The 18,199-nt window shown below is 40.7% G+C and overlaps 1 protein-coding gene across 3 annotated transcripts in view; it reads right to left on the reverse strand.

Annotated features, from left to right (window-relative positions):
• Nucleotides 1-18,199, reverse strand: part of LOC105685933 (Down syndrome cell adhesion molecule-like protein Dscam2) — a 123,108-nt gene that overhangs the window by 29,565 nt on the left and 75,344 nt on the right. For all 3 annotated transcript variants that reach the window (XM_048653361.1, XM_048653364.1, XM_048653375.1), the window contains exon 5: nt 12,834-12,976. In XM_048653361.1, coding sequence (XP_048509318.1) covers nt 12,834-12,976 — 143 coding nt within the window. The remainder of the gene's footprint in view (nt 1-12,833; nt 12,977-18,199) is intronic.

Consider the following 18,199-nt stretch of genomic DNA (forward strand, 5'->3'; position numbering starts at 1 on the left):
CGTATATCGCACGGTATATATCAAACCCATCGTATGACAACGTGCAGGTGTAGAATCTGTGGTGAAATCGAGAGCCCCTGCTGAATGAAACGGACCGAATGAAATGAAATGTGCAAATGAAGCCAATATTCGCATCACCCAGCCAACGATATTTTCCCATTTCACGGATCTCCTGCCTCAACCTAGCGAATTCCTAGGAATCGTTGAAATTGACTTTACCGAACCCTCCATTTCTATATATCTCCATTTTTTTTTTTTTTTTTTTCAAACTTTTTCTTCCATATTTTGTGGTTTTGGTTTTTTTCTGAATATGCACGCTGTAACGTACGCGACTGATTCCCGCGAACGGTAATAATTCAGCGTATTTTGATATTATTTTAATCGATTACCGCTACGCGAATCGCTAATGTTATATACTTACTACGGTCAAATTAACTCTGCCGAACTCCGGGCTACGTACGGTAAAAGGTAAATAAAGCTGTGAAGTTGAAACACCCGCCAAACCAACACCAATCTCATCAAATGAATTATGCAAAATGAATGGTTGGTTCGTGTAACGTGAATGAATAGAAATATATTTATATATATAATACCTACCTATACGTACACGAAGTAGCTGCGGTCAACTATACCCATAATCAATTTTTCGCGTCGATTTCAAAAGCTTTGGCGATCGGTTTTTCAAATCACACGTGTGGCAATTTTTTAATTTCACCGTTTTCTTCCATGATCGAAACGTTTCTCGTGACTAGTCCCAAAAAAATTGCATGTACCCAGAAAAAAATGGAAGCTCCGGATGTTTCGATAAAATAATAATATCCTATAAAAACTCGTCGCGAGCGCCTGGAAAAGTGCGATTCATCCAAAGGATCCGTACATTTGTACCCTAAGCAAAATTGAATTCAACGCGGAAGTGTAAGGCGTAGGCACAACGGTGAAAATATGCGGTAAATAAAGTAACGCACCGAGTCCGCGATGGAAGCCTACCACCCTTCCGATTCCTGCAAATAAATCCAAGAATCGAGGGAGAACTTTGATTCGCATCAACATGGTCGCTGATCACCGCCGCCTCCTCTGGATATGCATACGTAAGGGCTTAGAACGAAACGCGGAGAGAAAAAAAGTTCCCGTTCGTTTGATGTGCTCTCACGAGAACCTCGTGAGAACTGCGGGGGATCGTTTCACTTGTATGGGTTAGATTCGCATCTACGTGCGACTATCCACCCGGTCGCACGTACGGTACGCAAGTATAACTGGGCAAATGAAGTGAAGGACAGTTCGGGAAGGCGTGAAACGATCAATATGGCGGCAAATTGCACTTGAGGGGATTATGCAAATCCTACACAATGTATAGGACCAACTTCAGGGAATTAACGTTGGATTAGCAACGCATTTCCTAGTGTCTCTCGTATTTTGTTGTTGTTCTTGCTACCGGTGTTGGTCTTTGTGTTGTAATTCTTCACGGAATATCGCGCTTCTCATTTTCGATTAATGGATAACCGAAGCGGTCGAACTTACATCGTATGCCTTGAGCTCCGAATTTCGAAATGCTTCTGATTCGTGGGAAATTTTTAAAAGACTCGGATCGTTAAAATCTACAGCCCTCTGTTTTCCACGACCGTAAAAGTGTTCATTCGTTAAAAAAAAACTGTTCATTTTCTGTATCGTCAGTTTACATTAAATTCCAATTTGGTAGCTTGATTTTTATTTTCTGCATTTCATCGAAAAAGTTGGAATCGCGTTTTTAAATTAGAACCTTCGCAGCTGGTGTTCGCTAAATGCGACTAATTGTTGTAAGTCTTTTTAATTTTCAAACTTCACAGCATGCGAGTCAAACCGATTATTATAGGCGGAAGGATTGACCGCAGAATCGAGAACTAAACTACCAGAATTGCCGGCACAGATCAGGTAGATTAGGAATACGAGACTATAAAATTAAACCCATCGGGTATTCTGCGAGCTTTGGATTATTTTTCTGTTCCGCAGGTTTGTTTGACTTCACCTCACCAATCGCCTCTCGCGAGTTTTTTGAACAATTTTTCACATCGAACTCAAACATCACGAACCGAACTTCATTTGTTACGTGTAGAAAATTTTTTAAAGAAGATGTACCGAAGCAGCTCGTACGAAAGGATAATTTGTGATTCGCAAATGATAAATGTTCGTAATTATTTAAAGGAAAACTCTATTTTCCGATGGTAAAAAAGGGTAATTCTAATCCGTACGGACGGAAAAATGGCGTCCTTTCGAATCTGAATCTACGTGTAAACTATGAGGAAACGGTGAAAATTTTCAAAAAGAGGTTTTGAAACGAGAAATGCATGACCGCGAGGGGCCTTCGGTTACTCCCTTAATATTCCCTGCTCTATACACATCCTTTGATCTGCGGTCTGCTTTATCGTGAAACTGGTATATGTATAGGCATAGGCACACGCCGCACGGTTACCGAGGGTTGAAATTTGAATGTTATCGGTGTCTACGTACAAACTGTATCGTTTCTCTACTCTTGCTTTATCGACCGCTTCCATATTTTGGAAATTCAAAGCGAAGCGATTACAGCTAAAGATTAAAGGGTAAACTGAGCCTATACATCGTTCCACGCGATCATCACGTATGCTAAGAAAGCTTCCCCGATCGTTAGGGCAGTTAGGAACCACGAGATTGCGAGCGGAAGATCAAAATCATTGATGGGGGGGAGGAAAAAAGAGAGAAGAAATCCAAAATTGAGCTTTTCAAGGAAATCAATTGACGAGGGGTTGTTTTTCAGTTCTTTGTGTCAAGCCGTGGAACCCTTATCATTTTCACATTGTTCCTCTCGGTGGTGATCAATTTTTCAAAAGTCACAACCCTTAAGGGGGGCAGCTCTTTAAATTCTCTGTGTAGCACGAGGTAATATTTTTTGCAAAGGGACGCCGACAATAGTTCTCCGCGAAGATAAGCTCATCGGCCGTACAAGCCGGGGTTCTACCGATGTCATTTCAGATAACCTTCAACGCCGCTTCCTCTGGTCATTCAGGCTAACTTATAAAGTATCTTCACATACTCACGGTATATGTATACTTACCTGTGTTATATAAACATATCGCCGCTACCGCCGCCGTGCAAGGCCTTCCTTTCCCCGATGCTGGCCAACCCCTTTCAGATCTTCCGAATAGAAATTTTTCGTATTTCCGCTTCTTCGGAATTAGTGGCCTTATTCGGAAAATTTCGAAAAAACATGTTCGAAAATTATCGAAGGGATGAAAATCGAATATCGATTGCGTCACCGGAACTGACGTATGAGTTTCAAAACGCAGCATTCAAAGTCGCGTGCGATCTAATACACATCACGTCGCAATTAGAACCCCATAGAGACATTAATCTTGATCAACGTTCCGCGACGATGGTTTATGATTATTATACCGTTATCATTATTATGCTTGGTATGATTTTCAGTGTTATTAAACCAACGGACATTTATATCCCCCAAAAGGCACCGAAAGTGATTCCGAATTTGCTGTAATATTCATGATATGAGAGATGTTTGATAAAACGCGAATCCCCGCTCCGCCTGCGAGACTGTACATAAACCGAGTCTCTCGATAAGTGTGGGGATATTCTAATTTTGAATCTTCGACCATTGCGTTTTCGAAAAATGTGAGATAGTGTCGCGAAATGGAGCAATTTTCCGTGTTAAACGTTGGCGAGAAAATAGTATTTGTTGGAATTATTAATCTTTGTGTTCCGAGATAGATGCGGTAAACGTATCTCGTGATAACGGTATCATGAAATTCGAAGAGCCACGCGGCGAATCTGATCCCACGGTCTCGGTATTGCGTTTCAATTTGAGGTCGGGATACGAACTGTAGGGATATCCGGCGTATTTGCCTTCGGTCCATATTGACCCCCCCCCCCCCCGAGATGCACTCGTTGAAACCGAGCGTTAATTAGTATTCTCGCATTATAATCCCGGGCACTTGAACTCCGCGCGGGTGATGGCCGAAGGGAGGTCCTTAGATGCCGACGGGGCGGCGGAGCGCGAGTCTCGCGATGGTTTGTAAAAAAAAATGCTGATGAATGCCTTGGCATTTGTTTAAATAATTAAAAGCTTAATTACTACTAGGCGGGCGATATTTTAATGAACCCAGCTTTTTCCTCAAAAGCCTCCGAGTGGCGGTGTGACTCTAGACTTTAGAAATGGGGAAGGGAGAGGGTAGGAAACGAGCGAAAAACTTTCCAGCACGTCTTTGCTCGTCGATGCTGAAAACGCGAAAAGTAGCAAACGTGACCAGCATTTCTTTGAGATAGAATATACATACGGTTATGTACACATGCACGCGCCGTATATGCAACACATACACGCGCGTATGCGATAAGGGTATATACTGCATATTCCCGCGCCTTATTGGTGCCCAACGCTTACCGTCTCCGGTTCACTACCGGCGAAGCTTACGCGCCTCATGTTTAGCGAGGTGTTTCACACCGAAGGCTCCAATTAAAAAATCCTAGATTTATCCACCGTTGAGTTGCCAGCAGGCGCCAACGAAATCCGAAAAAGCCGGAATCGGCTACCCGCAAGCTGGTGCGAACTTTCTATCCAACGCATTCCTCGCTCTTTTATTAGGACGGGATTTATTTTGAAAGATTATTTTTTCAAGCCCGTATACGTATATTCGTGATAAACAAATTTCCGAGCTATGCGAAAGGCGGAGATGATTATTTTTCGATCGGTTAACCGTGCGTGCGTAATTTCAATTTCGTCCTTCATTCGTCGTGGAAAAATTGAGGGAACGGTTTATCGCGTAAAAAGTAGGATTTATAATATACTCCGCGCGTAAAAGTGAGCGGGGGAAAAAAACTTTCATTTATTATAAGGTGTTACGAATTTAAGGGCGCGTCACGTCCGAGTCAAAAAACATTTCACGTCACGCGCGAAAGTAACAATCTCACAAGTGGGAAAAATTGATGGGGGGGGGGGAAAAAACACACCGAGTCATGATGCAATATAACAAGTAAGTGAATACCAAGTTCTCAGACCGCGGTGTACGCGCTACCCATCGGATCACGTGACCCGCTACCCTTTCGCGGTTTATTTTTTGGTTTGTCACTTTTTATTATTGTATGAGCCACGAAAGCTTCTCTAATATCCGAAAGTGGTGAGGACGATTGTTTTAGTTTTCATCCGACGGTAAAGTTGCCTAAACTCTGCTGACCCAACAATCCAAGTATGTGTAAGGACGGCGTATTTCGTAGCGGTACAGAAATTCCGAACAGTCAAAACTTTAGTTTTGCAGATCCCGCGCGTTGCAGAAGGTTATCTGTGAAAATCTACTTTTCACCATGGCAGACAGTGTAGACAGTGCAGAACGACGTATATACCGTGTAGAAACTTTCTTTTCGAGCTCGAAGCTGGATCCAGACCCTGTCTCGTTGCTGTAGCTGCCGCTGTTAGCTTCGGAACTTGCTTTTTCTCAAACTCTTTCCCTTCGCCCTGCCCCAACGCGCGTGTACGTACTACGTCTTTCGGATGAAAGTTTTTAACTTCTAATGTACACCGAGCAAAGGCTCAACTTAGCCGTTGCTGCGTCGGTTGTGGCGGGAAAATCCGGAAATTGGCTTCATCTAGTCGGAGAGGTCACATAATACGTAAACCTCCATTACGCGTTGGAACTCTGCCGTAATGTTACGGAGGAACGGTGAAGGGTGAAGGGTGAAGGGTGAAGAACGGCGAGAGGGAATTCGAATGTGTCGAGATACATTCCCAAACTGCTAAATTGAATTCCAGGAAGCATGAATATCCTCCGGGCGAAAATTTGCATTTTGTTGTACCCCGCGAGCCGCGACCACCCAGTCGCGCAAGGCGAGGATAAATATTATAAACACAGGTAGGTATATTCTAGTTATGAATTTCATTTGCTACTGAATCACTTTTATCTCCATTTTGATCCCGAATTCGTTCTTCGTCTCAACCCTTACCGAGGAACGATCGAATGCTTCGTGTTTACGGATGAAAAAATAGTTTCTGTTTTTTCAAACTACTCGAAAAATGCGAAGCCGAACACTGATGGTGATAAGTAAATATGCCAATTGGAAAAAAAATTGCGAAAATTTTGCTCGTGAAATCATTTCTTTTTCGTCGTCCATAATACTTGCATAATAAAAGTATATGAATATAATGTGCTCATAAATTGTAGGTATTCAACGGCCTTATTACGAATCTACTTCACTTACTCTTTCACGGTTTACCTAACTGCACCGAGTTAAAACGTCAGGGGCGTATAAAATACTCATCCCCTAATGGAAAGTTTATTCAGTTTTTAATGACTATGAGGGATGTTAAACGGAATATATTTGACAGCTATTAGGAACCTATATACGTATAAATATGTACAATATTTGCGTATCGTACATACAGATATATAGATTATGCAGCCGAATGGACGAGGTAAAACACAATTTGATCAGAATCGCGATCACGTAACGGAATTTTTTCCCCCTCGGTTTTTTCTCTTTATTTTAATTTCTTCTTGTTCGTTAATTTCCGAATCTGCATGCCCGTTTTACTTCGACGCGAACACGATGCCGAATTACCGTTCACACTCGACATGATCCTTCGAAATCGTTTCTATTTTCATTCTCCAGATTCGCATTGTTTCGAAATTTCGAAATTTCGAAAAAGCACATCAGAGATTGTATTTGAAGAAAAAAAAAAATCTTCTCGACGATCGATGCGCGTTCAATTTTTTTTAATTGCAATCTCATCGAACCGAAACTATACGTTATGCATATATCCAGACGCAGGAAATTCACCCGCATGCCACTGGAATCTTTTGACAAGAAAGGGACATTTTGAGAATAAGTTTTGACGCTTTGAAAGGTGTCTTCATCTCGGAGGAGGGGCGAGTTGCCAACCCGGTCGTAAAGTCTGCTTATTTCACATTTCGTTGGGTGTTGCGAGCGTCCTACTCAGGGATCGGAGGAGGGAGGGTAAAATTTCATACCTTTTTTTTTTTATTTTCCCCTTGCTTTTCATTTTTTCATCAAGCTCGGTCGCTCTAAGTTCGTCGGTTTCGTACGGCGTTTTTTCTTATTTCTTTTTGTTTCTTTTGCGTTTCGTTTTTCTTCTGTTTCCCTCATATTCTTTTTTCGTCATTTTTATTCCATCCGACTGCAGGACTACCGTAAGTCGGCTGTGTGTGTTCGCGAATGCGCTGTACGTATATGATTCACGACTCGGTGGTAGGTGAACGCTTCTACATTCTACCTATATAAGGTGGAAAAGGGGTGGCAAAAAAGGACGGGAATAAAAACCAAAAAAATAAAGAAAAAAAATTGCAAAAAAACGTACACAACAGGGAACTGGAACGCGTGACGCAACGTTCGTATAATAACGGGGAAAACGGTACCGTTGCGACGGTTGTATATTTTTTAATGAATGAGGCAAAAAATAATAATAAAATAGCGACGGATGACACCGTAGCAGTTATATGCTATACGCGAACCAACGTTGCAGTCGGAACCATGAGGAGAACTTGTTTTAAAAATTAAATATTAAACGATCCCCTTTCAAGCAGCGCTTGAATTATTACAGTGTACATTACCCGTGCCAATGAAATAAATTAATTTGTTAATCGATCGAGTATCTCATAGAAATGTATTTCACAAATCTGCGATCTAATAGACAGGACAACTTTTATAGAAGCTGGATACAGATTTGGCTAATTAAAAATTTTACATCAATAGCGGAACCCAAATGAAAGTAGATATTTTATGTTTGGCACACACAGGTATATGTACACCGGTGGAAAGTTTCCATACGGAATTGCCGGTGCAGACGGTAGTTTGCGTTACGCAAGCTTTCAGAGCTGCATAAATATCAGGGCTATTGGTTTTTGAATTCATAAAATTGGAAAAATATTTTTCATCCTTTAATTTTGACGTGAAAATGTAACGTGAATGTATATTTCATTGCGATTGAATATTCACATCGAAAGGAATCGTGAATAAAAGTATTCGTAATCAAGAGATGAACGGTTCAAGATTTTTAATCGTAATCCATAGCACTCTTCGCTGCATCGCGAATCTTATTCGTATGATTCACTTTTTAGTTTACGGTAGAATCATAGTACTATCAAAGGTGAGAAATTAGGAAATTGCGCGTTACGCTCTACGTAAACCTTAACTTCCTTCAAAAAGTAAGGACCCATAAAAACGGGGGAGAAATTAAAATATTATTAATAACACTACTCGGGTTTTATAAGATGGCTGTTTTGCGTGAAAGCTTTCTCGTCGAAGGCTGCAGAGGCAGTATCGCGCTGGATTGAGTGCATTGCGTACGGTATACAGCTTTCACTACGAGCTTAAAATCAGCCATTTAAATGGTAGCTCACGTACCGCTGCCGGCTTAAGTCCTCTTTGAGGCGAGGCCTAAAATCTACATGTAACAGCACAAGTACCGGGGATACAATTTTCGAATTCGTTACGTTATTTCCACAGAAAATTGCGGCGCGAAATACAACCGCTCGAAATACAATTCAAACGGATGATGAAAATTTTCGAAAAGCGGGTTTCAGATAACGATGCTCAGGTTGACATCTCGTAACATCTAATTTTCATTCAAGCTCATTATCATTCGGATATCGTCTTGTTGTATTTTTTGAATTCGGTTTGCGAATGCGCTCCTCGAGCCCCCCAAAGTTTTAATAACTCAATTATTTTCTTATTTAGCCGTTGTTAATTAATTAGGAGAAATTATACTCGGTGAGATATTTTCACGAACGACATTAGAATAGCTGAGAATCTGTTCCTTCAATATTCAATTATCCCCACCGAGTGATGTACTCGACGAAAATTGACTGACAATGAGAGAGATTGCGTCGATATCGAAATATAACGACATAGAGACGAAAGGGACGAAGAAGCCCGTTTGCCTGGCTGAATTTAGATACATTCAAATCATAACGCACATTTCATCTTATCCTACCCCACCGTTTTCCCAACGACGTTATTAATTACTGAGCAGCTTTTAAAAGTGCTTGGTAAGTTTTGTCTCCCATTTGCCTATCGTAGATGTGTTCGGAACAAACGCGAACTCGAGCAAAGACGACGACCACGGACGAGACTATTATTGTTTCGTCTCGCAACGTTAAATAGTTAACAGTGTAAGTACAGACTCTGAGGTAAATAGCGAACCAACTTTTAATTCACTCGGCAGAGGCAACGAGTTATATCCGCCCCTTAGCTTACCTGCCGTTGTACCTGCGCAGGGTGAGACTTTTCATTAATGTTGCGTCATCGTTGAATTTTTATCGCATAAATCTTCGAGCTCGCTACCCTCTCTGGATTGAATTAATTACAGTAATTTTTCCGAACTCGGCTATTCGGATTCTCTCGTTTAATCGACCGAAATTTTCGTCGTATTCAGTTTTGACGGTTCAAAGTGGAGGAATTGGAAACCAAGTCAGATGTTCCGTCTCATTCGGTTTCAGAAGCCGCTCAATCAGAAACAATATATTGAAATACAAAGCTTCAGAATCATCTCAATCCCGATAAAATTGAACGAACGTATTGTATATAAATCCATTCATTCGTTTATTCGCACTTACTCTTAGGATTATAATTGCGATGGAATGATAAGATATTTTAGCAATTTATACACTAAATTGAACGAGTTATCGCCGATTTTCCACTGCAAAAAGTGAAAAATCAAGGCTATCTCGATGGGAAAATTTTTCGATTTTGGATGAAATTTTTTTTTTTAATTTTAAATGCTATTCCTATGTAATTTGAGCTCAGGAATCCGAATCCGGAAGAGAAATTGATCTATCTATAAAATTGATCGAGTTATCCTTATTTTTTCGCTTTTTATAGCATAAAAACGGAGATATCTCGAAGGGAAAAAATCGTAGCTCAATTTGGACAACGGATTCGTGTTCCTGAGGTCAAAATACATAAGAAAAGTGCCATACGATCAATTTAAAAAAATAAAAATTTTTGGCCAAAATCTGAGATTTTTCCAAGGGGTACCCCTTACGATTTTTTCAAAATTTGACCAAAAATTTTTATTTTTCAAAATTGATCGTATGGCACTTTTCTTATGTATTTTGACCTCCGGAACACGAATCCGTTGTCCAAATTGAGCTACGATTTTTTCCCTTCGAGATATCCTCAAATTTATGCCAAAAAACGCGAAAAAATGGGGATAACTCGGTCATTTTTGTAGATAGATCAATTTAACTTTCGGATTCGGATTCCTGAGCTCAAATTACATTGAGATAGACTAAAAAATCAATTTTTTATTTTTGACCCCAAAAAGATGAAAATTGGCGATATCTCGGTCAATTTTAGAGATAGATCAATTTTTCTTCCAGATTCGGATTCCTGAGGTCAAAATACGTAAGAAAAGTGTCTTTCGATCGATTTTAGAAGTACTTCAGTTTTGGCCAAAAAATCAACATTTTTTCGCTAGGGTTCAAATGTTATTTTCATATATTTTGATCGGAGTAATCTACCTGTAAAATTAATCGAGTTATTGCCAATATTTTGCTTTTTGGCGTAGAAAAATTGAGATCTCACGATGGGAGAAATTGGTAAATTATCCAAAAAAAACTCTTATTATGCGTGTGAAATTACAAAGACCGACCGTTTTATCACAAAAATATTAATCTACCTTCTATAATGCATTACAACGCGATGCAAGGGAAGAAAAATTTATTTTGAATTTTTTTTTTTCGATGTACACTCGGTGCCTCTGTTTCTGAGATAAAGGTTTGAAGCTTCAGTATGGTCTTATGGACAGAAATGAACTCGCTGGGTATACCCTGATCCATTTAAATACCGAATCTTTACATATTTATTTTCTCAAACGGTTGCGGTTACATATGTAGAATTCGCAGAAATGCCGCCAAAGGATGCCGCCGATCAGGTGGATGGAAGGGGTGATTTACGAGGTGTGAACAAGATCTTTATCAGGTGTTGACAGCTCGTCCGACACCTGCTAACAATGGGAGCAAGACATAAACAAGGACTGTGATTTCACACCTCATCACCTATTAAAAAGCCATAAATTATGTTTGTATTGTGGCACGCGCCGTCAGTCAAGATGCCTGAAGCACGTGTTAAAATAGGAAGTCCCATTGGCTGATGCGAACTTCTTTATGATTGGGTGAGCCGGAGCTTTGGACCCAAACTCCGCGCGGACTGCGTTTGCCCAATGATTTTTACATGTGGATTTTGGTGCGAGAAAGCTCAGCGTGGTGGGAGCGAAAGACACGAGGCGGTACGCCGCAGAGCGGTAGAAAGACGAACGAGATAGAGAGCGCTCGAGTCCAGCCCGCCGGAATATAAAATCTTCAGCTGCTTAAGCCGCCATCACGTTTTTCACTATATCTCGGGAACGAATGATCGGAATTTGATGATGCATTGAAATTTTGAATACGTGATTTCGTGGCCATAGATCTTATTTATAAATTAGCTCCTTAGCTCAATTTGATCCACGGATTCGTGTTCCTGAGGCCGAAATGCATTACATGAGTGTCATTCACACACAAATTCAAATGAAAGTAAATGCGGCGTGCGCGTGTAATAGATTTTTGACGAGTAAAGTATCTGAAAGTTGAAGCTTAGGCTACATAATGCTTTCTTTTTCAATCCGCTTCTCTAATTTTTAGAGGAGTTATGAGGTTCCGAAAATTTTTATTCGCAGTGTATATCATACTTCATCGAATATACTATCTTCACGTTGCGAAACGTGGGCAGTGTTTGCTAGGTGCATTTCTAAAATCATTAAAATCTGCTTTCCGCGAGTTATTATTTGATTATCCAATCCTAGAATCTATGATTCGCGTCCATCACTTACTCTTTATTAAATCCCACTTTTCTGATATTCAAAAGAGCTGCGGAAATTCTCTCGGTGAGCTATAATAATCGGAATCGCATTTACACAAATAATTCTATTCGGAGATGATGATTTATGCGAGTTCATAAAAGAGTGAAAATATTGAACGAAAAAAAGAAGCAGAGAAAAGTGGGGTGACGGGGGAATGAAGAAAAAAAACTAGGCGTGTGACGTGTGTCTCGTAGTATTGATAATTGATCAAAAATGAAAAATCGCCGGGTTAAATTAACGCGGACCATTAGTCAACGCCCGTCAGGGGCGTGCTCCTCTTTCAGAAGGTATATACATGGATACCTACCTACTCCGGACCAAAGATAGTATGAATAAAACAACTGTAGTCCACAAAAAAACAAACATTATGCTTGTCCGACAAAAGCCCGGAATGTCGGAGCTACGTTCCAAAGCGGGAGATTGCGACCGAGGACAATACCTTCCCCGTTAGCTACTCCGCTGGTTTTACAAGAGGGTAAGAAATAACGCTTTCGGTATACACCGCTAAGGTTTCCAGCGGAGCAGAGCTGAGCCTGTAGTTTGATGGTAATTGCTGTTAAGTACGTACCGCGAGTGCTGATCACGCCTCGAAAACAAACCCATAAGATCACCACGGCGTAATGCAAGAGCTATACGGATATAGAAATAATCCGATAATTTTGCACTTCACACCTCCTCAAATGCGTGATCATGATTCCATCTAAACCCTGATGTACCGCGGTGCTTTCGAGTTTACATTTTTCACTCCGTGCTTTCGTCGGACGTTCGATAAATTTCGTCCAATCTTCCGATTTTCTATCCGGGACTCGTCGTTTTAGAAAGTTTGACATATTTCATTTGAGGAAAAATTATCAAGCTCTTCCGATTAGTTTTTCTGCACCATTGCAATTTCTTATCGTCAGTCGGGATTATCGAGGAATCTTATTGTTAAACGAGGACATTTATGGAAATTATTTTAAACGCTCACCAGCTCGAAGGATGACTTCTCTCGAGAGAACGGTACCTATGGAGTTTGATGCCCTGCATCTGTAACGGGCGCTGTGAACTTCTGCGCGGAAGTCTTGAGCCAGAAACGGTGGGAAGTAGAGAGTTCCGTTACCCAGCAATTGCCTGAAACCAGAGTTAATTCGGGGGTGTTATATGATATTAGCTCCTGTAACTCCGCAGACTACTTATAATATCCCATTTCGATGCATAAGGAATGCATAATTTTTTAGAAAACTCCGATACCTTCATCAGTCTTTTGTTACTTTTACTTTTTTCACATCCAACAGGCTTTCTCTCAAAGTCGCAATGGTTTTACAAAAAATTGAAATAACAAAACATCCGGACATCTCTCACATGAAATTGTCGACTGGGAGTTATTTCAGGTTCACATGAATCGGTTCGTTAGATCTTTAGACGTAAAATCGACTCGATAGAAAAAAAAGATAAAAAAAAAGAATTGAAAATAGTCTCCCAGCAATTATTACTATCGCTTTATCACGAGCCCCGTAGCACATATTATGAATTCATCTTTATGCATAGATTCCCCTGTCCACGTATACCGTACAGCAAGTGGCGCGAGTATATGAGAAAATTTAATTGGCTGGAGCGTAAAAATAATTAAAAATCGAAAAAAGAAGGAAATAAAAAAATCGGTACAGCGGCAGAAATGGTATTTCGCTTCATGTCACTTTTACTGCAGGTAAATTTCGAATGCTGTAGGTATTTTTTAATGAATTCTCGCAAAGACCCGAACTGCCGTTTGAGGCAAAGCCACAACACGTTATGGTCGATTTTTTGTTTTGCCAATTTTTTTTTTTGTTTCATTTGGTTTTTTCTTTCTCTTGGTTTGCTCCCTTTCACCGGGCGAACGTTTTTGGCAATTGATCCCGGCACGTCGTTTGAAAAGCGAAGAGTGTAGATGTGTATAAATATATCGAGGTACGGCAAGGTATATATCTACGTAGAGTATAAAGCGGTGAGCTGCTTTTTGAGTCGAAGGCCGCAAAGTGCAGCAAGCTTTTAATTGAAACCCTCGCCCGGACGCATGTGGCCTCGAGCTTGGCGAAGCTTAAGTTCATCGTGCTTGATCGCGTCGAGAATGGTACGAGATGAAACGAAATTAAAATTAGCCGGTAGAGCTCGGGAAATAGGTGAATATAGCGAAGAGAACGACGGAAAAGGTAACGGGGAGGGTGCGCTATACATATACATATATAGATACGTGTGGGTGCGAATATACGGAGCTTTACTAAATCTCGTTACCATTTCAATTGTATTTGCCGATGTGAATGATGCTCGATATTCATAGACAGGTATCAGCTGCCATTGGTAATTCAACCGGAAATTCAACCGGGCACTGCAACGCACTCTGAAAATAGAATTGTCCTCCCCTCGCCTCCGCAACTATTATAAACATCCGATCCACCTGGGATGACCTGTGCGTAGGTACAACTTACGACCGTCGCGCGTGTGTTTCACAAAAAAAATTTTCAACGTTTACAACTGGACTTTTTTTTTTTGCGATCTCCGTTGGTTTTTCCTAATTTCACAGGTGGTGCGGGCACACGCGACGTCGTCCAACGTCAAAGAAATAGAATTATGTAAACGTCGATTCGACGGTGAATTCGTTTTTCCCTTTTTTTCTCTCCAAATATTCGGGCTTAAATTCTGGTTTTATGCCTGAATTAATGTAATGGGACCTCGTAATTATCGTATACTCTAATTCCCTGGCCATTATCTCTCTCTATTCCTATCCGAGCTGATACATGGAATCACACGATCGTAAATTAGGAATGGAACTAAAGCGCTCGGCATTCGGTCCGATCAATGTTTCGGGCGGTGGGATATTTCGGGCAGCCAACTACCGAAGTATACGTTGATGGAAAAAAAGGACCGGTTCAACTTTCGCGTCATTTACCACCTATGGACATGCACGGTATATTGTGACGTATATTATACGGACCATGTGTTATAACGACGCTAGTCACGATCAGGGCACATCATATCGACTCGTTGGCAGCGATGGCAAATAGTTTTTGTTCGCAAAAATAATGAAATGAATAGTCCACACGCTTTTATTAGCGCACTTCATCTCCGTGCGGTGCACACGGGCGCGAGGCACGTTGCTATCGGGACGATCAAATTTTTCTGATATTTCAAAAAGCAATCAAGTTTCGCTAAAATTGATTATCTTTTTTTGTCTTTATTCGTTTCAAACACGATTTTCGCCATCTGCTCTTTTTTATAGGTGTGATTTTCACGGGAGTTTTTTTGTTTCAATTTGAACCATGGATATAATAATACTTTGGAAACTGACGTAGATCTCCGATAGCCAAATAAGAATATACCGAAATGAGGGAGAAAAAAAAATACTTTAAATATTAAATTATATTAAGCGAGTAAATTTTGGTACATCGCGATTATCAGCAGTTGCCACTCACTCGTGGCCAGAGTACATAGCATGTTTTGTCCATAGGTAGCTTGGTAAAAAAATTTTGTCGGCCTATGCCAAACCCACCTAGGATCACGTACTCTGATAATTTTTTTTTTCATATAAATTTTTTCAACCAATGTTGATCTGCTTAATTTGAAAATCTTCGATTCCTTCGAATTGTTGATCTGGTTTGTTGAATTTTTACTACGACTAGGCATGATGCGAAGTTACAACTTCGAATATTTTTGAGCAGCCGTTATTCTCGAACATTTAATGTACTTGGCGAATATTTTTCCACCATATGTAGTGCGCGTCACGTGATACAGAAGCGCATAATTTTTTTTTTCAAATTCATAATCTGACGCTTTCAAGTTACTTTACGCTCCGAATTGCATTTAGGGTAAAAATGTTGCGGTTGCATTTATGCGCTGCACCGTGCGGATTAGAGATTCCAAAAAATTTTTGCCGACGCGGTTTTCTGATTTACATTTTTCACATTCAGCGCTAACTTCTCTTCGGGATTACGTCGACTCTGTTATACCTATAGCTCACGATTAAAGGGAAGATTATAGCGCGCGTTGAGCGTCGCGAATTGTAACGATAATAAAGCATTTAAAGCTCAACATTTCTCTCGTATTGCGTCGGTTTAAACGACAAGCCGTCATTTCTGTCTCATGGCGATTAAAGACTGCGCTTTAATATCGCTAATTAGACAACCAATAGGCGTGCGATGGGTCCCCTGCACGCCGCTTTTCAATGGAAGGAAAAACCAAAATAAAACTTTATCGGTTCGGCGAGGAGATTTCTATTCACTGACGAAACAACTTCACTTTTACGAGGCATTAACTAACTGTTCCACTCCGAATTACGACTCTTTATAGCTATGGAAGTTAAGAGAATTGAGTTTAAGAGAAAATGAAATTCGTTCGTCTTTACGATTGATTTTATATCGGAAGACGTCTGGAGAAATAGATCCCGTGTTCGCTGAAACCAAAAATTGAAACAAATCAAAAAAGTGTATTCTCAAAATTGCCAATTTCTCAGTAGTCCTCCTACCCTTCACATATACTCGGATGTTTAAATAATCCAGATCCCGTTATCCAACGACTGCGTAACGGTAGAATTGAAGTGCCCGCCCAAGTTGTAATTAACCCCAATATCTATATCCTATACACAATCCCATCGAATACTAATTAACCCCAATAACGTCTACTCAACGGTTCATTGCTGACAGAATTACGTGAAAATCTAAGCATTCAACATACTCTGTCATGTGATAATATAACGATGTGTACCGAGTAAAAATGGCAGCCGGAGCCCTTGTAACATCTGAATACCGATATGGATGTATTTTTAGAAAACAAAAAAAAATGGGATAAAAATGGATGAATAAAACTCTCGATCAGAATAGAGGAAAGTAGACCGACTATCACCTGCGAACTGTCCTAGTCGGATTACGAAGATATCGAAGATTAATCTAAACTTTGCAGGATCCACGCTGCGTACGTAGGTATAAAACTATGTACACATGTATGTACATATGTATGCATATTATACAAATTTTCCATATGACGTCATTTTCTCACCTCCGTTTCCTCGCTCCCTTACTTCTCATCGGGGGAATTGAGATATGGAATGAGATATGCGTCCCGCTCGCTCTCGTCACTATCTGTACTCATCAGACTGTAGCCTCGGCCATACCTGGCAGGAAATTAAACGTAAAACGTTGAAAAGTTTTCGCTCATCCTCCTCCAGTCTGTCCCCAGGGATCGGTCCTTCTGCCACAGATGCGATACCCGACTACTACCACTACTCCTGACTGTTCCGTCGCTACGTACATCTATGCGCCTATACGTACATCGATGAATATCCGCGCGTCATTCGCACCTGCAGAATTGATCGAGAATGCAAAGGGCCGGTGACGAGCACACCCAGAGCAATGTTCATTACGCCGATATAAGTATATACGCGTGAAATAGGAGAATCCGATGTCCCGACAAACGCAAAGCATATAGTACCCACGCGAATAGACAGTGTTACGTGAAGATATGACGTTGGAGTAGAAGTAACCCAATGTAATAGCACACCCGCTCGAATACCATCGATGGATGGTATCAACATTTCATCGGCTTCAGAGCCCGGTTCGATGGAAATTGGTATTACTTTTTCATTTTGTACACCGAACACCGGTTCAGATTTCTTCCAAGCTTTCGGTAGAAGTTAATGATGAATATAATATGTACTTCAATTCCGGAATCCCTGCAGATTCGATTTGTTTTTTGAAAAAAAAAAAAAAATATATCATTATTCGTCGAATTGACCCGCGCTTTGATAACCGTTCGGATTTTTTTTTTTTTTTTCTCATTACGCGGCATATCATCGCCCGTTAATTTCGCCGCAAAAACAACGAATCCTGAGGGTTGTGAAATACGGTAAATTTCAGGGCCGTCGTACCAATATACCGCTCGAGATATTTCGGTGTGATGTAACAACGTTTGTCGCGGAATATTTTGCCGCGGTCCGTTAGCGCGATAGTGATGATAATAATAATGATGATAATAATAATCCCGCGAATGCATCCCAGGCGTAGAATCTAGGTAATTTTGCGGTAGACCCGCGGCCACGGCGGCGGTGGTAAATTATGTGTTTCTTCCGCGCGAATCGTCCTGCCAACCCTCACCGCCTTTTCAGAGCTCCACCCCTATCGCTGCACCCCTCTTCTTCCGTACAGATAAGAAGGCGTTTATCAAGCACGCGGATAAAAGAAGGACGAAAAAGCGTAACGCCTTCTAAGCCCCGTCGCATTTACCGTAAATGTAAAAAATATTTATTTATTTTAATCACACGAGCCCGCGCAACGGCGTCGCTCGAGCTTTTCATTTTCCAATAGCGAAATTTCATTTCTTGGCGAA

Source organism: Athalia rosae, chromosome 1 (assembly GCF_917208135.1).
Source record: "Athalia rosae chromosome 1, iyAthRosa1.1, whole genome shotgun sequence".
NCBI lineage: Eukaryota > Metazoa > Arthropoda > Insecta > Hymenoptera > Athaliidae > Athalia > Athalia rosae.